The sequence below is a fragment of the Callospermophilus lateralis genome, chromosome 10, assembly GCF_048772815.1.
Source record: "Callospermophilus lateralis isolate mCalLat2 chromosome 10, mCalLat2.hap1, whole genome shotgun sequence".
Taxonomy (NCBI): domain Eukaryota; kingdom Metazoa; phylum Chordata; class Mammalia; order Rodentia; family Sciuridae; genus Callospermophilus; species Callospermophilus lateralis.
This window is the reverse complement of record NC_135314.1, coordinates 46,768,972-46,794,160: the sequence shown is the minus strand read 5'-3', so window position 1 is coordinate 46,794,160 and position 25,189 is coordinate 46,768,972. Positions and strand designations below refer to the sequence as shown.

The following is a 25,189-nucleotide window of genomic DNA, read 5'->3' as shown; positions in this document are numbered from 1 at the left end:
TCAGATCAAGAGATATTCCCAGCCAAAATTAAAAAGCTAAAACTTTCAGCCCCAACTCCCAACGTGCAGAAAGGAGACAAGGGCTGGAGATTGAATAAATCACTGATGGCCAATGATTAAGTCAATCATGTCTATATAATGAAACCTGCATAAAATCCCTAAGCAGTGAGGTTTGGAGAGCCTCCTGGTTAGTAAATACATCCCTATGTGAGGCTGGAAAGTGGATGGTATACTCCAATACCATGGAGACAGAAGCTCCTTCGCTCAGGATCCTTCAAATCTTGCCCTATATATGTCTTTACCTGGCTGTTCATTTGAATCCTTTTAAATAAACTAGTAAATATAAGTAAAGTGATCACTGCGAGTCATTACATAAGATCACGGATCCAGAGGAGGACATTGTGGGAATCCTCAGTGTCTAAGCAAGTAGGACCCTAGCATGGGTGACTTGGGGACACACTGCTTGCAACTGGCTTCTGATGAGGGACTGAGGCAGTTCTGAGGGACTGAACCTTAACCTGTGGGGTCTGTCCTAGCTCCAAGTAGTTAGTATCAAACAGAATTAAATTGTAGGAAGCACAGATGGTGTCCACAGAGAATTGGAGAATTGCTTGGTGTGGAAAATTCACACGTTTGGTCACAGAAGTGTTGCCAATAGAAACAGGTTTTCCTTTACAAAGAAACAAATACACATATTGAGTTTCCTCCATATTTCAGGATAGAAGGTTTAAACAGTGTTCTTGACTTCTGAGGCTTACATGAGATACGTTTCCATACTACATTACAATTAACTGCTTTCACGTCTTCATTATTTCTTCTCTATATATTTCCTTTTCTTTTTGAAATGCCAAATTAATTTTAGATCAAAAATATGTCATGATAGTAGTATATATTTTCAATTTGTAACCCATGATTATTAGTTATGATTATTATCTAAATATTTCTCCTCAAAATGCTCAGTGTCTAACATAGGGCCTGGTTAAATAAATATAATACGAATGCAGAGATCAGCAGAAATTTAAAAAAAAAATTAATGATAGCCCATATGTCTAAGTAATAATGAGATATCAGATAAATGTTGGGAGTACATAAATGTTGGGAGTACTACTTTTTATAATAATCTATATTCATAAGTTGAAAGAAAAAAATACCTTGGAGGTGGTTTTAAGGGTCAAAGATTCAGTGGCCAGATCTTGGCCATGTCACATGCTAACTCTAGGAAGACAAATTTTTATTAATCTTTGAAAGCAAGTTTTCCTTAACTAAGGATAAATAAAACTTACTTCAGAGTTTCAGTTTGAGGAATAAATTTAAAAATATGAATTAAGTAATCTCCTAGTGATATATAATAAATATTCAATGTTTTGCAGTTTTAAAAAATGAATTTGTGTTGCTTCAATGTTCAGAACCATTTCACCCCTCTTGGTCAAATTTTATATCTATAAATCAGGATGACTAAGTATACCTGTTCCCAACTTTCTAAAAACTGACACATTGAAGTACATATATTAGAAACAACTGCTGAGATGAATATATGCTTAGATAATTAATTCATTTGACTTCTAAAATCCTCTCATGCTAGACTGTAAATTTAGTCTTCCTTTTTGTCCTGAATTAATCCCAACCTCAGAATTATTTCAAAAGTAAACAAAGAAGTGATTAAAAAATTATTTCATTTGAATTTTACTTGCACTGTGTTAAAACCTTTTTTTTCTAATTTACAGTGAATCTGGTGTCAGACTAACTGACAAATTCCTGAGCACTGACCTGCATTTAGAATTACTTGTTCCACTTAATGGAGTATCAAAACAGGTCACTTCCAGTTGCTGGGACTCAGTGTTTCTCTCTAATACGCCATCATTTTGAGCACAGTAGAGATGGTGGTATTTAGGGCTTAACCCCTAAAGCCACATGATACTAGTTCTCTTGATCTCTGGGTTTGATAGGAGTCTTGACTCTGTCTAGGATCATCCATTTTTTCCCCCTATTTCTTACCAACTATTCTCTCAGTGCAAAATAATGGTTGAACACTGCTAGCTAATACCTACGGCAACCAATAACAACAGAAATTTCAATACATAGAAAGACATAGTTTACTTAATTCAAGAAAAATACTTTTTTGATGATAAAATTAATACCATTCAGTAAGTCTCCACTGCTTGCCTGGAACTGCACACATATATGCTATTTCTAATATTCTCAGTTATTTGGAGAGCTAGGTAGTCCTAGAGTATAGATTAGGAGACTGAAATCTTGACCAAAACCAAGTCATGTCACTATAAAGCAGAGGTGATATAATTTAAACACCAGTCTATCTAGTACACTTTCATTCCCATGTGCTTTACTTCATTCACTCACATATTCAGTCAACCAACAATTATTGGATGCTTACAATACACATGGAACTGCAGTAGTGAGCAAAAGAAGTCTTTTATTTGTTAAATGTAATAAATAATTAATAACCAAAATATTATAATTGCATTTGTCATGTGTACTCAACACAAGTCATGCTTACCTACCACCTTTACAGTCAGGGACCTGGTGAGATGGAAGGTACGCCCATTTTCTGGATACGTGACAACACATGTGTAATTCCCATTATTTGAAATAAAGGGAATGAGAAAGCTCAAGTTCATGCCTCCAGGTAATACATTAATAAAATTCTGTATTTTATAACAACCCTAGAAGAAGAAAAGATGTAACTCGTTAGATACATGCATAGAAAACAAATGAACACAAATGCTCTCATATCTAAATTTGCACAGAGCATTCAAATATCTATGCAGCACTTTTTACAAAACTGTTTTAGTCAAGTATCTGGATGATGTTTCTGCAAAGAACATGTGGAATAAATGTCCTTAACATTTCTGCAAAAGAGAAATGAAAACACTAAACTGAGATATGATTTCAAAAGCATAGGCTTCCTATCTCAGAATCCACCATTCAAATTCTCATAGTCTCATGTTTATAGTGAAGCAGGGTTAAGGTTTTTAAAAAATGACTAAGAAAACTTGAGCGACTACAAGTCCTGCTTAAGAGAACAAGTATAATGTTCTATAGTTTTTTCAGTGATTATATTAATTCAGGAATCAAGCCATTGTTATCTGATAAACTAGGCTCCAATTTAAGATGTCTGATTTTGGCATTCTTGGTAACCCTGTAGAATTGCTACATCAGTCATTGCTACTCTTTTATCCAATTTTCACAGTTGACCATCATAGACTCCCAAATCCAAAAACCAAAGCTTTTTTCATCAGCTTTATCTAAGAGTTTATTTCTGCTCCTAACTCATATTTTCATATGAGTTGATGGTTAAATGTTGAGATTGTACTAACTCAAGTCCTGCTTTCTATCCCCCCCCCCGCCCTCTCTCTCTCTCTCTCTCTCTCTCTCTCTCTCTCTCTATATATATATATATATATATATATATATATATATATATATATATATAATCTTTAAAAATGACTAAGAAAACTTGAGCAACTGCAATATTTTATATATATATATATATACACACACACACACACACACACACACACACACACACACACAATTGAAAAACATCCATATATCCTCTGAGGCAGAAATACATGATGAATATTTACTTTTCAAAAAACTTTATTTTTCTTTTAAGCATCAATGATTCATGAATGGGAAAAAAGATTAGGTAATCTCTAAGGAACTTTAGATCTTTACATGCTGAGAATCTGTTACTGGGGTGTGTACTCAGTTTCCTGGCCTCACATATTTGATTCTTGTATGCTTGAGGTTTTCTTTCTTCAAATCCTGGAGCATGTATTTTGAAATATGGCAATTTCCCGAAGTGGCACATTTTGCAATTCTGTGATACAGGAAATGTGTCTTTTAAAGACAGCCCTGAACTTTTGCTTCATGGAGAAGGTCATCAAGAGGAGGATGATGCTGTCTGTTCAGGTTAGCTTTTCATACTGCAGCTTCTCCTGTTTGACTAAGCACTGCTCCTGGACACTTGTCACGTCAGCAGAAGATTTTAGTACCCTGAGGTTACACACAAAGTATAAAGCCACAAAGAACCACACTCTGATAACGAATTTATGTCAGATTGAGTTTAAACAGAGTTTAGAATGTATATAGAACGCTACTGGATTTTTGTGGCACCTTTCATTTAAACAGTTCAAAGATATTTTTCTCTCTCATTTGTTAGCTTAGCTGTTCTTAAATCCCTGTGAAGTAGACACATCAGACTGAATATGCTCCAGTTTCACAGAGAGAAAAAAAAAAATGAGACAGACAGATAAAGAGATCTCAGAGATAGCACAGTACGGAGCTGAAACCTAGTTCCACACAGCTGAAAAAGGTCTTTCACTGGTTTCTTAACTAAGAATGAGCAACTCTCCCCAGCAGTGAGTTGATGCTATAAAGAATATACTGAAACACGCACTTAACATGCAGTGTATTATCTGATTCTTTTTCAAAAAAGTTAGCAGTGTTCTTATCCCTACTTTATGGATGAGGAAATGGGGTCTGTAAGTTATGACAGTCAGTGTCATAGCAGTAGGTAGTGTGAAAATTGGATCTATTTGTTTCAGTTGTAAACTCAAATTTATCTGTTTCAAAGCCATTGCTTTTAATCCCACTTGATACTTGTGTCCTCACTTCATACAGTGGCCCTGCACTTATTCTATGCCTGGAGTCAGCTCCAGTGTTAATAGTTTGATTGGCTCTGTCACTTTAATCAGGCTGGTTCCTGAAATTAGTGATAAACTAAAAAAGCAGATTTTTTCAGGATAAAAAGTCAAGCATTATTAATGAACTTGTCAACAGCATTTTGTTGGTGGAGTACTGGGGACCGAACTCAAGAGCAACCTGCTACTGAGATACATCTTCAATCCCTTTTTAAAATCGATCAACCAACCAACTTCCTTCCTTCCTTTCTCTTTTTTAAGACAGTGTCTTGCAAAGTTGGTGATGCTGGCCTCCAACTTGCAATCCTCCTGCCTCAGCCTCCCGAGGTGTTGGAATTACAGGCATATACTACCACACAAGACCCTCAACAGCATTGTATAAGAAGGTGGTAAAAGGAACATTTTATAGCTGTTTTAAAGCTATGACATCTACATAATTTTAAGAACATAAATGATTAATGTGTGTATGTGTGGTGTTGGGGGATGTCAAGACATTATTAAATTATAAATGCAAATGAACTTCAGCCTGTAGTGTCTGGTGAATTCTTTTTCTTACAAGTAGCTCCATTTCTAGCACATACTCCTAAGACACACAGATGTTTTTGAACATAGAAATAAATCCTGAAAAACAAAAGTCTGCAAATTTTATAATGATTTCAGAAATCAGAAGAAAATGGACATGAACAAAGAGTTGGGTATTCAAAGAATACAAAACATATTTCCATATTTCCAAAAGCAAGAAATGAATTAATGGCAAGTGAATTTCTTCAATGAAGCAAATACTTAGCTAACTAGAAGATAAAGTCCTCCTAATTGACCCATCAGTTCCTCATTCTGCACCCAAAAGAGAGAAGTGAAATAGAAGAGCAACTTTTCAACCACATAACATTTGCTGTAATAACAAACCACGACATACAGGTAAAGAAGAGCACAGGAAATGACTCTGAGACCTTTGGACGGAAATGAAGCGTATGGGGAGAGGAAGGCTGTGATCAAGGGAATGTCACAGTGAAGTAAGTGTTTCTATTCAAGAAACCACAACACACAAAGAACTGTGTGAATGCACACACACAAAAAAATGTTAAAAACATGTCTCCTAACTCACAGGGATTCATAACTTACCGGTATTCATAAGACAATGGAAAGCACACAGAGGCAGGGAGTACCTGAAGACCAAATCAAAAACACTGAAAAAAAAAAAAAAAAGAACAAAACCTAATGGAGAGGGAAGACTTAGGCTGGTTCTTAAAGGATAAGTAGTATATTAATAGCTACCAGAAGACAGGAAAGAAAACCCCTCCAGACATAGAGAAAAGTATGAAGAACTCACCTGCAACTCTCCTAGTATTATTTCCCTCCTTGTTAATACTTAAAATTATTTCATTATGATGCTTTGTTTTTATAGAGAATGCCTCCTCCTCTAGAAAACTAACTCCTACAGGGGCCAGGAGGACGTGAAGGAGCACTATTCTCCATGGTCTGCAACTTGCCCAATGTCTGGCACATGGAGCTCAATACATTTGTGTTGCACCATCAAAAATGTGTCTGGAAGAAGCAAAGCTCCAAGACATGTGGAGTAGGTAAGTGGTAGTAAGCATGTGGAAGATAAGACATGGGTGGTGGGTTACAGGATGGATAGGGGAAGTGGGAATAAGAATACAAAGAGTTTAATTAAGATATAAGATCTGAAGAGTCAGGAATAGCTACTGAAGTTTTTGTGTCCAAGATTAAGTTGGGATAAAATACATTACATTTTGCCATGAAGTGTCAGAAGAGTTCTATAAACCAGTCTTTTCCAATAAACAGAGCTAAGTCATCCAATGTTTATAAATATTTACAAAGTCCTTTCTCTGTGCCAGGCACTATTAGGGGCTGGGTGTATAACAGTCAGTAAAAACAAGAGTGGCACTTTCCCTCATGGAATTTTACAGTTCAGCCTAATTCATTAAATTATTCAATCAATTCCTAAGTGCAATATATATTGGCTCAGTTTTGTGCTGTGTGACTGCTATTTAGGGGAAAGAAAAGGAAAAAGAGCTCACTACCTAGTGCAGAAGAGAAAGACAACTGCTACCAGAACAAAGATGAGATATAAATTAAGTTCTATCAAAATAGACAGTAGGTAATTCATTTGGTATGATTCAGCCTCAAGGCTTCAGAGACATTTGCTTAAACTGAATTTTATTTAAGTGATGAATCTTGGTCCTCAGAGGATCTAAAAGTATATAAAATAACGTCATGCATATATGTATATGTAGAATTATGAGTGTATAGCTCTAAAAGAGAATATGATGCCACTAACTTCATGCCAAAAATTGAGAATCACTCTATTCTATAGAGACTATAGGGAAAGGAGAAAGAAAGAATCAATCTAGCCAAATTGTCAAACCAAATTGAAGCAAGCATTTAAAAAATAAAGTCTATTACACAGACCTTGGACTAACTTCCCAACAAGACATGCTATGCCAATGAAAAGACTTGGACTGATGCTTTTTAGAAATGTTCTTTCCTGATGGAACTTTGTCAGAAAAAAAAAAATCAAAGATTTTCCTAGTTTCTGAAAGCAATCCACAAACAATACCTGACCAGTCTGGATTAATTTCATACCCAAAATGACAAGTGAAGGCAACACACCCATTTTAATGATCACAATGGGTATGAGAACAATCAGTTCTTTAAAAATTAATATCCAGAATGTCTCTCACTCTGCTAAATGGCAGCTGAGAGTATTTCAGCAATTGCCACAAATGTAATGTACAAAACACCCAATAAAGCGTTCTCCTGATCCTCAGGGAAGAGGGAAAGTTGCCTTTGTTTTTGCTCGTATCTCTCTAACATGAACTTTCAAATATCCAACTACAACAATGAGGAAGAGAATTAATCCAGAAATATGCAAGTGAGGAAGGCTTTCTGTATATTAAAACCCATTTCTTTAAATAAATCTAACAATAAAAACAACACCAACAGGATCACTTACCTCTGTCCTTCCTGCTAACATGTTTGGAAGTCCCTGTGTGAATAAACAGGCAGTCTCCCATTTATATACATATTGTGTTTCAGAAGTTCTGTGACAAACTGGCTATTTGAAATTCACCAGATCACTCACCAACCATGGTTTGTTTTTTCAGGCTGGTTAGGAAACCTGGCTTTATTCAACAAACATTTATTGCACATCAATTTACCCCACAGGATTGTTGAATGAGAGAACCGTGAATTCTGGATCCTGAATTAAGGATCCCTGCCATGCCGAAAGGAGGAGGAAAGAGAAAAAGAAGACATGCAGAGAGCAGAAAAGAAATCCTGTCCCATTTCCTCTGCATTTCTGAAATATAAACATTGGGTTTTCTGTTTCTTCCAATCTCAGTTTATTAGATACCCTTCTGATTTCCCTGGGCCCTCTACAGGCTTTCCTAGGTCTCAGTCCAGCCCAAAGTTTGATTTGTTATTCAAAGATTGCCTGTCTTCCAAGTGCTGAAACTCCGTAAGTAAAGACTGAACCAGCCTGTATATCAGTCCTAGACAGTGTGAGCTCAGAGACCACACAGACCTGCCTGAAATCCCAGACTCCCATCTGCAGCTGGATGACTTTGATTAAATTATGGAAGATAATGCAGAAGTGTGGATTCTTAACACACGGGTTGAAGCTTGGCTCCTAGCCCTGTGGCCTCTGACAAATTGCTCAACTACACTATACCTCAGTTTCCTTAACTACAGTGGTAAAAAAAGAGAATCTACTTCATAAAAGATATTGAGAGACTGAGTAAAATAAAGCATTCAGAATGCAGTCCCTGGGCTCAATAGATGTTAACAATAATCATTTACCTTTCTGAGTCTCCCATTCCTAATCTATTAAAAGGTGGCATCTATGTTACAGAATTTTGATGAGTACTATGTACGATTACATGTGTCACCTACCACGCTGCCTTACACTAGTAAAATCTGAGATTATAAGTTTCCTCTCCCTCCTTTCAATTCAGCAGTATTCTTTCTGCTTACAGATAACAACAACAAAAAAAAAAAAAGCAAAATTGCTAGAACTGATTATAATTAATGTAACTTTTAACCTTTGTAGACTTATTTGATGTTGAGAGCCAGCGGAGTCTGTATGGCCCCTGGCATTTTGCCAACAGTATTGATTGACAGGCGAGGCGTTACTATCCTATCCGCCTCTGCCGCTACTTTTGAGTTCTCGCACTACTTTTGAGCTCTCGTGGGGATTTCCAGGGATTCCCTGAGAGTTCCCATTGGTTGGGGAAGTGCAGGAGGAGGGTTTACCGGGGGAAAATTTTCCGGCTGCGGGGTTCCTGGAGGAGCCGCGTGGCATTCGGGAGAATTCCTGAGGAGCGTGTGTGAGGTTTCTTCTTGCAGTTCAAAAATAAAGTTTGTTCCTGCTTCAGTGGCTCGTGATTTGTGCCCAGCCAGACTGCGGCAATTTGTATTACCAAAAAAGATCATTTCTACAATTTCAAGGTAGGTACTTCAACAAAAAGAGAACTGGTATAGTGGGGCCAAGATACCTAAGTGGGTGCTTGCAGCCGACTTAGAACATAGAGCATGAAGGCAAAACCAGCCCTACTGTACAGCAACAGGAGTGTGCAGCAAATGAAACCCTTGACTTTGTTCCCATGATGGCAGAACTTGTACGATCAAAGGTGTCATTCAATTATGCAAAGATATAAATTTAAAAAAAAAACAGCATAAGAGGCATCAGGAGTAGAAGACAGAAAGGTGTCTGCTTGCTGATTGTCTTTTTCAGTCACCCACACGCTATTGGCTGTCCGCCACAACAATGGTTTTATGGCAGTGACATTTTTTTTTCTCAGTCTCTTCTCCAGACTTTATCTTCCATTCACCTCATGAATAATCTCTCTAGAGTTTGACCTTGGCTGGCTTCTCTTCTCACTTTATATAGCCTTTTTAAGGGCTTCAACACCATCACAGAAATGCATCCAATTCTCTATCACCACTTCTGCTTTTCCCCTCAAGCTCCAGACCCAAAAGTACGCAACCACTATCTGCTAGTCACTGCCACCCAGATGTCTTGCAGAAATCTCTAACTTAATATGACATTTATTAAATGCACTATTTATTCCTCAGTGTCTCCTTCACTATTCCCTGCCATAGTTCATAGCGCCAATCCTCTTCCAGAGAGGAAAATATAAAACCAAGGAATCACTGAATATGGTATTACTTTGAAGAAACAGCTGAACACATGCTCTTCCTCTTCCATGAACAAACAGAACACATGCTCTTCCTCTTCTTAAAACCACCAGCAATTCCTCTTTATCATGGTTGTGAAATTTAAGTTCTACTTTTGATAAGGACAGAAATTATTCTTATGAACTCATCCATGTTAAATTGTGCACTCTTTTGAGATTTCAGAGCTGGACATCTGTCTCTTTTCCCCCAGACTTCTGGCACATTACAGTGAACACAAGTGATCTTCAGATAGTGGATGTGGAATGGATACAGGAATTAATGACTACAGAAAAATAAATGCAGTGAAAACAGATATAAATAAATAGCTCTGAGTGTATATGGAAAAAGTGATTTCCAGATGGAGAAACCAAGGAACAATTCATGTAGCAAGTAGAATTTAATCTGTTTTAAAAGAAGAACATTCTAGGCAGGGGCACTGCATGAGGAAAAAGGAGAGGAGAAAATGAGTGCATTTGTATGGGAGGAAAACTGAAAAAGCACACAAGGTTAAAGGCCTTGACTGCAGAGTAAATAGATCAACATATTTAAACTGGAATATATATTACACTTATTCATATAAAATTGTTAATATTATTATTTTAATCATCTATGCAATTTTAATTGTCTCATACTAGGGAGAATTACAAAGAAAACATAAAATGAGCCTTTATATCCTTACTAGCCCTAACAAGTATCAGCCTATGTTCTATTTAATCTATACCCACTCACTCCCCCAAAATTATTTTGAGACAAATCACAGAGATCATAAAATTTTATTTGCAAATATTTCTGTTTATATTGCTAAATCATAAGACTCTCTCAGCAAGTATAACTACTGTCCCATTATCAAGCTTAAAAAAATAATAATTCACTGATATCATCAGTATTATGAGTTCAGAATTGTCAGATTTTCTCACAATTTGTTGTACAGTTCACTTGAATGAACAGAGTTCAACTAAGGACTTTGCAGGGTTGGGAAGTTCTTAAATCAATCTGCCTCTCCCTCTCCTTACCCTTCCCTCTCTCTCCCTTCCTCTTCTTCTCCTTTCACCCTCCTTCCTTTTCTCAAGTTCTCCCTTACTCTTAAATCACTTTATTATACAATAAAACATATACAATAAATCATATACAAAAAAAATCCACTCTAAACATTCGTATGAGTTAATGAATTACTTTGAAGCAAACATCTTGGTAAGCACCAGTCAAGTCCAGGAATAGCACTTTGCCAATCACCCTTGAAGGCCTTCCATGTGTCCCATGTCAATCACACTTTCTTTACTTCTCTGTCCACAGAAGTAGTGACTATCTATACTTTCATAGTAAAATCACTTCTTTGTTTTCATTGATCATTTTTATCACCTATGTGTACATCCTTAGATGTTATAGTATCATCCACTTTTTAAATGTCTTATATGCTTCTTTTAATGTCATGTTTCTTAAGACATTTCTCCTCCACATCTTTCCTTTTCTTACACGTTGAATCACCCAGCATATTTGGCCTGTAGAGTTTCACACAGTCTGGATTTTGCCAACTGCAAACTCATAGGGTTCCTCAATATATTCTTATATTCTTTAGATTTCTGGCAAAATATCAGCAGTATTTAAAGACTTGATCAATACATTTGACAAGATTATAGCTAACACTGTGTTCTTCTATTAGAAGAAAAATATCTAGTGGTTTATCATTTTGGGACATTAACAATCATTGATGCTTAATGCTTAGATTTATTAACCAACTGGGACTTGCAAAGTGGTGTTTCAAATCTATGATTTTTCCTTCATTTATTAGTAGGGATGTTTATATAAAACATACTTTTCTGCACCATTTCATTACAAATGGTATATTTCTTCCAAGAAAATCAGAATGAACATTAAATTATTTTTTCTTTGTTTACTAGGTTTCCAGACAATAAACTGATTTCCTGTCAGTATTCAAATGCGAGTAATGAAAATTTTTACAAATATCATTATAAACTTATGAATTAGAACTTACTTCATTGAATTAAAACCATTGCAAGCACTATATTTATTCAAGTTCAAATTGCACACCTTTGGCTAATAGTTAACACTTTCTTTAAGTTAATTCCTAAGTTGTTTCATTAACACTTAAGAGAATTTAAGTTTTTTCAGCTATGATTGTGGAATTGTCTATTTCTCTCTTGAATTCTGTCAACTCTTAATTCATGTATTTTAAAGCATTTTTAAAAGGCACATTTACTGTTACTATTTTTATGCCTCCAACGAAGTGACCTTTTTACTATTGCAGAATGTCCTCTTTATCTTTGGTAATCTTCATTGTCTTAGAGTCCACTTTATCTGATATTTGTATAGCTACTTTAACCTTTTTTATTTTATTCATTATTTATTTCTTACTTTAAAAAGTTTTCTCCTTTTTACTTCCTACCAATCATCGGGCATTATGTATGGTATGTTTGTGTGTGTGACCATGTGTGCACACTTCTGCTGGGGTAGGTGGGTAAGGGAGGTTTGGGGAATAGAGTATTCTATCAGTTCAACAGAATGGAACATACTTATATAGGTTCGTGCATACATACACACACACACACACACACACACACACACACACACTCCTCAGTTTACCTGCATTTCTGAAACAATATTTTCTTCATTGTAAGTTTTCAGTGAGTTATGTCATTTCTAGACTTTTCTAATTGTATTTATTTATATTATTCTTTCAATTTTGTTGTGATTTCTCTTAATGTCTTTTAGCTCATTTTGAAGTAGGTAATAATACAGACTTCTGACATACCTTCTTTTTCTGCATAGATGTTATTCTGTCTACTTTTTCTTATAGTTCTGAATAGGATTTTACCTTGGGTTTTTGTTTGTTTGCTTGCTTGCTTGCTTGTTTTTGCTGTTGTTCATCATTTTTTATGTCAAATTATTTTTTTTTTTCTGGACTTTAGAATATGGCAGAATTTACTAACTTAAAGATTCCTCTCCAAATTTATGGTGGCTCTGCCATGGGATGTCCTGACTATTCCCTTCCTCCATTTTTTGCAAGTCCTTTCTTTTTCCTTCCTCTACATTGTCCTAATCTAATTCATTTCCTCCTTTTCCTGAATGATGAGGATCAAACTTAGGGCCTTACGTAGCTGCTTCTCTTCTGTGTATCTATTAACTTTTTAGAGTTATAAGGCACTAGAATGGCTCCAACCCCATCAGAGCTTCTTACTATTTGCACCTGTCTTTTCCCAGTAAATCCTCTCCTAATTTCAGCTGCTGCTCCTGAGTTGGCCTGCTGTACTTTCCCATGAGCACTTGTGGTTCTTTTGGGGCCTCCTGCTCTCAGGTGGGCCAGACAACATGTCACCTTCTTCTGCTGCCCTCCCTGCCTTCCCATAAGAGTCTCAAAGGTGTTGGTAGCTTCTCTCATTCAATTACTGAAAGGAGTTCTCATGGATAATTTGTCACCAAGTTTTGCAGACCCTGAGTTTTTGGCTTTGATGTAAGTGGGAACTTGAGATTTAAGTTAGCTTTCCTGCTACCATAAGTGTTTCCTTCAAACACTTTCATTTTTTGATTAAATACTTCCCAGATCCCTCAGAAGTGGAAGACACCACAGAGAGATGGTGCCCACAAAGGAGGGCAAATCAGAATGACACACATAAATACCAAATTACAGTCCTGAGAAATCAAGGAGCTGAAGTTCACCAGATGACTCAGCAGTTTCTGACCTCACTAGGCAGTGAGTAAAAGGAGACATTTCTCAAAATGTGTTCAACAGGAAGTGAACAGAAACAAGTTAGTTCTGGTATTCCAGGCGATGTAAATTAAGAAACAGTGGGCTGAGGCAAAGCAACTATTACCTTTTTCTTTGAAGCAGTATAAAACGAGGAAGTGGCAAGTTTTGTGCAAAGTTATTAAAGCAGAAATTATAAAATCTGAGAAGTCTCAGCTCCTACATTTAACTCAGCAAATAAGTACTGACATTTAAGAAAAAATAAATAAAATGTGCTCTAATTTGCTTACCATATACCATGTGACAGTGGGTTTGACTCTGGAAGGAAAATATCCATCCACATTCGGACAAGTGATGTTCTGAATACCATATTCTATATACAGTTTATGCACTGGGAGTTTCATGGGGGAATTGAAACAGCTGTCTTTCTGAACAACTTCCAGAGGAAATGCAACTTTACTGCAATATGTAGTGTTCCTGAAAAAAGAAATATGCAATAAATAGGTAGTCTCATTTGCATTTCACTTAATATAGCAACCACATTAAAGTGAACCAAGTAGAGACTTCATTTATGTGTGTTAAGTTCCTATAAAAACTGAATGACTTATGGAGGCATTTCTTATGCCAATTGCTATCACAGAATAAAAATATCAACACAGTTATCTACTGATAATGCTCTAAAATATTTACCCTTGACCCTGAACATTATTGATATTAGACTTTTTAAAAAGGAGAAAGGATTAGGGATATAAAATGCCCAACCACAGGGCAGATTATGATACCCATGGTAAGCTGTTGGGATTTTGTGAGAAATATGTGTGTGCATGTGAGTTTGTTTAAGTTTTTCACTTAAAAGTTTTTAAATAATACTCAGTGTTGGTGAAACAAGGCAAGAATGGCAATATTTAAGCATAGCTCAATGTTAAAAACAACTTGGGCAAAGAATAATTTGGTATAGAAATCTTTTTTTCAAGTGATGGAAATATGGAAAGGGGGAAATAGTGATGACACATACCCAAAAATGTCCATCTAGTGCCATCTCAGCAATAAAACACTAGGATCAAGAGAAAATGCAAACAAAAGGAAGATTGTAAAAACAATATGGTATAACCACTCAAAATTGTTATTGGTACCAATAAAAAGGGGCGAAAACAAACACATCATCTCCTTAGAATGACTGAAATCACGTAATAATGTCTACACAGGTGTTTCCTCTTCTCTGTTATCCTTTATCTACCCTGCATCTAGCTTAGGCCTCCTATTCATTGAGCACCTTGAACATTTCCTTGGTGACATTTATCATAATACATCGGTACAGTAGGGAGAAGGCAACAAGAGGAGAGAAAGGAGAAGTACTAGGGACTGAATTAGAGCAAATTATATTCCATGCTTTTATAATTATGTCAAAATAAATCCTTACCTTCTGTAAAACAAAAAGAATTATTAAAATTTATCATAATATAAAACTAAATGGTTATATCATAGATATCTATCTATATCCTCTGTAAAACAAGCTCCATATGATTACTGGTATTTATTATATTCATCACATCTAGTAGTTTCTAAATTTTTAGTAAGTGATGAAAAATATTTGTTAAGTGAATAAAATGGATATAAAATTTTATCTACATATAGGGAAACAAGATATGATATATAGAATAATAAAAATAAGTGTTTAGAGTCCTTTCACTTTCCACCTTTTTTCATTATTTCTGGCAATAGGACCAAAGCATAGTAAACATTTGACTTATGAATTGATACTAAATACAATGAAAGAGGTAGGGCATGAATTCCCAAAAATAAGAGAAGTACCCAAACACAACTTGTGACAATACTAAGAATGTGGCATAAGGGAGTGGCAGGCAGGACCTGTGCCTTGTAAAACAAAGATTCTATTGGCAGAAGCTATAAAAGGTATATTTCAATTGAATATAAAGATACATGTTCTGATTTGAATAAAAGTGATGAACAGTGGTTGGGCTGACTTTTGCAATCCCCAAAGTTGACTATTACTGAAGCAAGAATATAAGGTAAAATATAGGAAGATGAATCTAACTTCATGGCCTTAAAGTTATCTAGCCCTACGGTTCCACATGGTTGGGTTGAAGGCCATTCTCAGTTTAGAAATGATCTTAGGGCAGCGAGAAGCTTTTTTTTTTTAATTTTTTTAGATGTTGATGGACCTTTATTGTATTCATTTATTTGTATTCGATGCCTCACACATGCCAGGCAAGCATTCTACCACTGAGTCACAACCCTAGCCCAGAGAGAAGCTTTTAAATGCTCCCAGAAGATAATTTCAATTCTTACTTTGCTGGGGAGACTTGGAAGATAGGCAGGCAGGTAACAGACAATCTTTAATTGATAAATAACACTAAAGGTATATGCATGCCTTACTGGCCAAGCAGCTCTACTCTTAAGATGTAAAATGGTTAGTTAGGAAAGTTTGGGGAATTGCTCTGGGCAAGCAGTGGGAAGCTAAGCAAAAAAGTAACGCAGATACTATAGAACATCATTCAGTAGAGACCAGAGTCTTAATGGAAAACAGAAGATGACTCCATCCCAGGGATCTGCTAATGTTCACTTGGGAAATGGTAAAGATAAAAAAATTATAAACAATCATCAAAAAGGATGAGGAGCTTGAAGAGCAAGTAGGCCAATTCTCATAATGAAGACAACAGATATAGACACAACTTGCCTACATTCATCAGCAAAGTGGTGGCAGAGCTGGAATGGCAGCTTTAATTCTCTGCCTTCTCCTCTGATGCTATTTCCAATATAATCTGTTTTAACTTATACCAAGTTGCATTGGGACATAAATAATGGGAACAGCTGACTTCCATGCTCCATGGGAACCCACTACCAGTCTAAAATTCACTCCAATAAAACCACTGTCAGGTGAAAGCTCCAGAAGGGTCTTTAGAGGCCTCATAGACCCTCAGGATATAGTGATTCCGAGGCTTCTCTGCAATAGAGGACCTTTTTAAGTAATTATAGCATAGCTTGTAAGCATAGCTTGTATTTATGAAAGCAGAGAACCATAAAACATGAGAGAAAAAAGATATGGGATTAGTAGTTATTATGGGCTGAATTGTGTCTCCCACACACACCAAATTCATATATTGAATTTGACTTCAGAATTTGACTGTATTTGGAAACAGGGCCTTTAAAGATATAAGTAAGTTTAAACAAGATCAAAAGGGGGGTCAAGTGTCATATGATTAGTATCCTTTCAGAAAGACATTAGGACATAGACATACACAGAGGGAGCCTGGTGCGAAGACATGATGTAAAGATGGCCATATGCAAGTTAAGGAGAGAGGTGCTGTGAATCAAACCCATCCTGCCAACTATGATATTAGACTTCCAGCTCCTGAACTCTGAGAAAAGAAATTTCTAATGGTTAGGACACTGTCTCTTGTATTTTGTTACTACTGCTCTGGTAAAACAATATGCCTATTAAATAGTAGGAAATTATATTATAAGAAAAAAATGAAAATGAAAGTCATGACTTAGATGAGAATTTTGAAAACAAAGTATATCATGGTAAAAGGGACTGTAAATAAAAGGTATCCAAAGAACTAAGCCTTAACATTATTATTCTTTGAAGGAGTCTCAGTTTTTTTTTAAGCGTTGCCCACTCCCAAACAAAAACATTAATCTGCAGTAAAAGAAAAGCAGACATGTTGTAAGATAAAATCTGCATAGATATTAAAGAAAAAATGGTTTTGATAAACTGTGCAATAATGGTAGGTTTTTTTAACAAACAGTGTCTTAGATTCTCAGGAATGTGGTATTCACTTGCTTCCTATGGGAATTTCAGTAGAAAAATTTAAACACTGTCTTACATACATTTGATGTTTCCTAAATATTCTTTCTTCTATAAAGGTACTCTGAATTATTCTAGGCCAGGCACTTTGAAAGATGCCAAGAATAAAAGACTCAAATGGGCTCTATTCCCAGCCTTGTTAATTTTCTAGGGAAGTGGATGATTCCAGGTTAGGGATATGTGTTTCAATGCCAGGGGAAGGGGGGAAATAAACAAAGTTCCACCTTTGGACAACTGCAACAAGTGTCGGGGTCTGAAAAGAAACCACCCAAGGAGAATATTCCTGGGGCATGCTCATTCTCCCTGCACATCCTTCAGTCCTTCTAGGCTGAGACACTGAAGTGAAGCACAACTCTACATACCCCCTTCCCTCCCCCAGCTTCATGGTGCATTCAACATCTGAATAAAGCCTGAGAATCTAAAGGAAGAGAGAGCAGTTGGGCTACCTTAACATGCAAGTGTAGTTGCCCGTGTCGTTGAGGAGGGTGGGCCGGAACCAGAGCACGTCTTTCTCCTTACTGATGCGATTCTCAGGGAGGCGGAAGTTAATGGGCTCCTCGAGGTCCCGGTCCTGCCTAGTCCAATACCAGATCAGAGTAAGGCCAGCTGAATGGGCTGTGCTGTAGTTGAACTTCAAGAAGTGTTCAAAGAGCGGGCACTTGATGCGAGCGGGCTCATCTTCGAATACTTGGATTTGCCTCATGGTATCAAGTCCCCAGTCATCGCAGCGTTCTAGAATAATCAAAAGGAAAGAAAAGGGAAGATGGGTCACTTCAAAATAAAGTCCTCCAGAGGACACTTTCTCCTTTAGGATACCTAATCTTTTCCAGGTATCTCCTTCGCTGGTCCCTCCAATAAATGCATATGATAAACAGCACTAGTGAAAGAAATTGCTTCTTTCCACTTCTTCATTGTCTTTTGGATATCTTCTGGATAAACATTTGATCTGATAGCTTGATCCTGTGAAACCCTACAAGGACTGAGGGAGATATCATCTGAAGAAGAAGTCATGTGCTTTCTCACTTCCTGGAGACAGAGAAGTCCTCAGGAAGAAATCCTAACTGATAACCTAGTTGGGAGAGAGAGAGAATTCTCTAGGCTCCCACATCTCTTGTTTTGGGGGCTGGATCTGCACTATCCAATAGAAATATGATTTTAGATACCCAGTCGCCTCATGAAAGAAGCAGGTGAAATTAATGTTAATAATGTATTTTTTAGCCGTGGTATATCCAAGATATCCGAAAAAAGTTCATGAGTCATTTTACATTTGCATTCTTTTTGCAGTAGATCTTCAACATTCCATTTATTTTACACTTACATTACAACTTCACCTGGGCTAGCCATTCAGGGATCCTACCGGATACAGTACTGAGCAGCGTGACTACAGACCTTAAGAAGTCAAGGTCTCCAGGATGCTCACTGGGGAATAAAAGTGCTAATGGTTCAAAGATTGAGAGTCAAACAAAATTAGCAGTGTGTTTCAGAATTTATTTTTTATAATGAAAAATAATCACTCGATTCAGGAAAAAAAACACATGATAATTACTTCTTTTGAGTGGAATCTGAGTGGAGGGCAAAAACAGAAGATATTACAAGGGTAATGGGAGTCCTATAAGCCCCCCCCCTCTAAATTATATTAAGATAGCTTTATTTGTTTTTTGTATCCCTTACATACATTCTAACTATATAGTCCTCCATATATTTCAGTTTTTCTGCTAAGTAGAATAAATGGAAAGACATACATTGTGTCATACGGTAAATGATTGTCATTTTAAAATAAAATGGTTACATCACTCCTTTAATTACACCCAACGGAATAGAGATTGCCATACAATGATGCCAAACCTAAAAATATATAAAGATGCTTTATTTCAAGTGTACTTAATTCCATACTTCTTTTTCTCCTTAATTGTATCAATTCCACTGTCTCTACACCTAATTTCACTTCAGTAGAATATATTCTTATGTTTGACAATCTTCAGACACTTTTTCATCATCTTATTCTTCTAAAAATAAATAAATATATAAAGCTCTAAGTGTTAACACTTTGTTTCTTCTGGAATGAGTTTTATTATGATTTTAACATATACAATTCAGGTTAGATTTTCAGTTTTATAAGTATTTGTCAAATATAGAATTTCAGTGAAATCAGGTATTCATAATTGGATGGGTTGGTTCTAAATGAGAGGAGTTAAGTATCAGTTGAAAATTAATTGTTAATATATAAGCATTGAGGAAAATTTTCATGGCCAGAAAAAAAAATGTCACTCAATTCTTTAATTTCCTTCAGTGATGTGCCCTGGTTATGTATTTTAACATCAAAATTATTTTTAATGATAACTTGACAATTCTGAAAGACATAGCCTATTCAAAAATATTTTAAAGGCCCCTTCCTTAATTCCTTCCAAAGTCATCAACCTCTACAATTTGAAACTGTGAGTCTTTCAATCAGGGAAAGTCTATTTCCCATCCCTTGAATTTGGGCTGCCCCTTGTGACTTGTATTGGCCAACACAATGCAGCAAAAGCCATTGTGTGACAATCTGAGCCTTAGACTTTACAGTTTTTGCTTTCTCTTGGAATCATGTCACCACTATGAGAACAAGCCCTGGAAAGCCGACTAGTAAATAAGAGTACACATGGGGTAGAGCTGAGGCAGCCCTGCTGCAGCTGGACAGCTCCAGAAGCACAGCTGTCCAGTCCTTCCACAACTGACCAAAGATGCCAGAGGAAGCCCAGCCTGGATCAAACTGTGCCTGGCAACCTATGGTCTCATGAGCAAAAAGACATGTGGAACAAATAAAATGAAATTTTGCCATTTAAGTTGGTGATTGTTAGGCAACATTTTTGTAGCACTAGATAATTGGTAGAACAACTAAATGGTAGTTATTTTACTTTTAATGAAAGCAAAGAATTTGAATCTTTCTGACTTGAAAAAAAATGACATTTAAGTAATAAATCTCTGGGAAATGAAACTGTTTTTTCAAGACTCAACAAATGAGTATTTTTCTATGCTTTCATTAGAATTACCTTTTAAAATCCAACATATAGAGAGAACTGGGAGGATCAAAAAGTTGTTTACATCATTATACAACTGTGATACCAGTACATATTTTTAAATGAAAAAAAAAAAGTCTACCTTACCACATTCATTATTTACTTTAACACTGCAAAGTTGCAGAATTAGCTCATTCAGTTTATAGAAAACATACAACTATAGGTTTTTTGATAAATATGACGCTTATAAATACATCCAGTATCATTTCTTTTTGAAGCAGCATTAAAACTAGAATAATTTTCATGCCAATAACAGGTAACAGCAAGAACATGAGAAACAAACATCAAAGTGGGCAAGTTGTAGCCAGTTTATCAGATTTTATCAGAACACATATCATAAATCTGCAGGGGAAATCTGGAAAACAAAATGATCTACAATTCAGATGATGAAAAGACCCAGGAACTTTCAGTACAAAGTGAGAAGTCATTAGTGCCATTCACCTATTTCTGGTTCTCCTCCCAGGCACATTATAAGATTGTACTTTTCTGAATCTCTGATGTAAGGAGAAGCTGTGTGACTTTGGCCAATATGGCAAGAGTGTCACTTTTAGTAGGTGTTTTAATGTCTAGGGTATATTTACCAACTTCTCCTTTCTTATGCTGTGGCAAATATGAACACAAAAACTAAGACACTCCCAGCTTGTTCCCTGATGTAACAGAGTAGATCTCTGTCATTAAGTCATAGATAACTTGCTTTTTATCGCTGCCAATAATGTATCCTAATTTGATGCAACCAAGTACCTCAAAACCAATGCTATAAGGAAAATGGTCAAATAAAGAGAATTGTATACAAGCTGCATAAAACCAGTTGTGTCATTTTTTTTCCAATCTCATTCTTCTAGTAACAATTTTCCCCACTCAGCTACAAGATGAGGTTAGCTAAACTTTTACCCTCCAGGCAGGGTAATTTGACCAACTTTTAAGTAGAAAGAGCTAACAATTTTAATATCACAGATTTTTTAACAGATTGTATAGTCATATCATCCAAGAGAAAAGCTTAAGGTTAACAAGCTTCACACCAACATTTAGAATTTCCAATCAACTTCTTAATTGCTTCTTCAATACAACAGTTAACCCAAGAAGATGTCTTGAAAAAAAAAAATCTACTACAAAAAGTAGTTTTGGGGGAAATAAAGAAAATTTTGAGTAAACTAAAATTATTAAACGAGTATTTTTAAAAAGAAAATAGTTTTTAAAATTATCATTAATTTCAGAGAGAAAGGAACCTACTACATTCCTAAAAGAGGAACAAGAAGCCGTAATAAGGAATATTCAGAAAAACAAGGAGCTGGTTGAAACTAAAAATGATTATAAATGTAATATAGCATATACATGTGATGTGATATAATATTATAAATGTAAAACCCAAATTGATGGTTCGTTTGGAAGTTGAGGATTCCCTAAATGGCAGAGGAGAAAAAAATAGAAAATAAACATAAAAGTTATAAGAGCAGCCAGAAATTTCAACAATTCAATAGTATAAGTCCCAAAGTAGGGAAAAACAGAAAAAAGAAAAATCTTAATAAAATAATCAAAAGAAATAAAAAGTCTAGACCCAAAGTACACCATTTTTTAAAATTTAAAATAATCTATTATTATACCTATTATTCCCCAGCATCAAAGAGGAAAACAGACTTACACTAATAAAATGTTTTGGCTACCAGAAAGTAAAAAGGGGTTGGGGGTATGGGGTGTGGGGGCTGGCTACAAAACACAAGATTTGAAACTAGAAAATAACGGAGCAATGCATCTAAAGGAAGATTAATTCTAATCCTGAATCTAAAGCTGATGAAACAATGAAGTGTGAAGGTCCTCCTTTTCAGACTCCTGAGGACTCAGTCGTTTTATTTCCCGGGTTCTCTTGATTAGATAGCTGTTGATGCATTTGTGCCAGCAAAATGAGAAAATAAAGTAAGAAAGAGGAAGACACACGTTCCAGGAACAGGGAATTCAAGAGAAAGAAGGAATGATCCTCAGAATGACAGGGAAGATAACCAAGATGACAGCTGTGTAGCAGACTTAGTGATGAAACAGTACAGTCGGAAGGAATGGGAATCAGCAATAAAGAGAAAACATACAGAAATTGGTAGAGTATCTGATGATGAGTGGTGTGGGAAATTACACAGAAAGGTAACCAAAAACTATGAAAATGGTTACCAAATGACACAAACTAAGTAAGCATACTGAAAAATGCAACTAATAACTTCAGAAAATAAGAAAGATAACATAATCATAATTCACTAACATATAAAGACATTAATTAAATGGTTATTGACTCTACCAAATATGCAATAGTATTATATAGAGAAGAATGGATAGGGAATAGGGGATAGCTGTATTTACTACTCATTTACTGTAATGTTTTTTTTAATTGGTTTCAGTTGTATATAGATACAATACCTTTATTGTATGTATGTATGTATGTATGTAAGTATGTATGTATTTATTTATTTTGTAGTGCTTAGGATCAAACCCAGTGCCTCATATGTGCTAGGCAAGTGTTCTATCAGTGGGCTACAACCCTAGACCCCATTTACTGTAATCTTTTAAAAGTAAAAATAAAATATTTATAGTTGAGTGAATGAAAAATAATATAAACAAATTAGTTAGCAAAGTATAGATAGGAAATTTTAGAAGCAATAAATAAAATATTCAAAAGTTCTTACCTCTGAGGAGGATAGCTAGTGGGAGTCAGGAAATTTAAGCAGAAAGAATGCAATCACTTGGGTACAGGTCTTCTAATATATTGATCTTAAAACAATCTCTAAGCATGCTTTCTTTGAAAATAATAATTAGAAATAAAAAGAAGGAATGAGGAAGGAACTATCTATCCCATAATACAATTGGCAAAATCATTGCCAGTGTCAGATCATCCCATTTGCACCTCCTTTCTCTTAGGAGAAGTCTTGATTTTGGTTTTTAATTCCAAAAAATGTGTTGGCATGTATTGGTATGATAGTCATTTTAATTTCTAAGTAGAAAGTATGTGATTAAAAAGAGTAAAGAGACAGACAGACAGTTGGACAGTAGATGCAGATTGGAACTTCACCATCTTAGGTTTGTGGTCTAGATGAAATCAGATGTCCCTGCTTTCTGTATTTCATAAAGACATTTCTTATGCTGTTTCCAAAGGCATCTCCTTTCTCTGAATTGGTTGGCCCCAATCAAATGATGGCACGGGCAATTTTTAAATGAAAATTATCGTCCATTAGGCCACAGCACTGTGCAATTTATCTCAATTCACATCAGAAAAACTTGAGCCACATATCATAGTTCGAATGCCATGATTCGTTGCTACAGGAACACTGATAAACTGGAGAGAAAAAGGAAGCTCTGCTAGAGGTTAACAGTGCTTTTATTAATGGAGACTTTCTGACCCCTCTATTACAATGTGTCACTTAGTCCTTGGAGGTCTCCATAGTCCTGAACAATGAATGATTGTAAGACAGATGAAGAGTGAAAGGTAGCTTTTTCTTTTGTAAAGTAGGATCTGACTAAGAAAGAGGAGATAGGAAAAAAAGAAAAAAAAAAAAAACTAGCATGCAATTGCCAACTACAAGCAGGTACTCAGTCAGGCAGACAGTGTAGGAGGAGGTATCAAACAGACTTTGGGTATTCCAAGGATAGACTGGAAAGACTGGCTAGATGCACATTAAGCCTGCTATCTCTTCCTTGGCCCATGTGAAAACTACATATCCCCAGTAGTAGGGTTGGGGTCATGTGATTTGTTCTAATTAATGGAATATGCCCAGAAAGGATGCGCAACATGAACACTGATATGTGATCTTTGCTGCTTTCTCTTTTCCTTATAGGGAGATCCTAAAAAGTAGACTTTTTTTTTTTTTGTGGTACCAAGGATTGAACTCAAGGCCTCGTGACCGTGGAGCCCCATCCCCAGCCCTATTTTGTATTTTATTTAGACACAGGGTCTCACTGAGTTGCTTAGTGCCTTGCCATTGCTGAGACTGGCTTTGAACTTGCGATCCTCCTTTTTCAGCCTCCTGAGCAGCTGAGATAAGAGGCATGCACCAACGCACCCGCTAATAGCAGATATTTTTTAAAAGGATAGTATCACAAGAAGGAAGGAGTATGTATCCCTGTATTGAGCAGAGCTATCTACGAATGCCATATCACATTCAAGGGACTGTGATGTGAGCAAAAAATAAACCCATATTGTATTAAGGCATTGAGATTCATCATAATGACTGGTATTGTATATTGTGAATAATAAGGGTGAATAACATAATAAATCAAGAGTAAATGCTTTTTAAAACAGTATTTGTTTAAAGTCCTTACATACTAAAGTTTAATTACAGATCAATCACCAAGATTCTGGTTGATTCCATTGACTTAATTTGTTTTCAATCAAATTAAATTGAGTACATTTTGGAAAAGACATAATTATACCTGTTATGTGACTCTTTTACGTTATATTTCATGGACCAAATGTATATGTCTAGAAAAAGAATAAGACTCCTTTACAATAGGGAGTGAAAGCATTTGTATTAGTATTCATAAGCATTAGCAAAAATGCAATTATTATTAAGCTTTTTCTTTGGGGTATTTGTCCATTTGAAATTTGTTCTGTGAGCTTTTAAGTTTTTCTAGCCAGCTACCTAAGGGTGTTTTGTCAGAGCTTTTTAAATTATTCAATGAACAAATAAAAATAAAATCTATGGCAACAGGCTGGAGTGTCATGTAATACCAAATTAATTATATGATTCACTGCAGGCACCAG

General features: G+C 35.8%; 1 protein-coding gene across 1 annotated transcript in view; it reads right to left on the bottom strand.

Annotated features, from left to right (window-relative positions):
• Il1rap (interleukin 1 receptor accessory protein) overlaps positions 1-25,189 on the bottom strand; it is a 132,264-nt gene that overhangs the window by 33,096 nt on the left and 73,979 nt on the right. The window contains exons 3-5 of the mRNA XM_076868049.2: positions 17,842-18,127; positions 13,857-14,043; positions 2,516-2,681 (exon numbers count right to left, since the gene is read on the bottom strand). Coding sequence (XP_076724164.1) covers positions 2,516-2,681; positions 13,857-14,043; positions 17,842-18,127 — 639 coding nt within the window. The remainder of the gene's footprint in view (positions 1-2,515; positions 2,682-13,856; positions 14,044-17,841; positions 18,128-25,189) is intronic.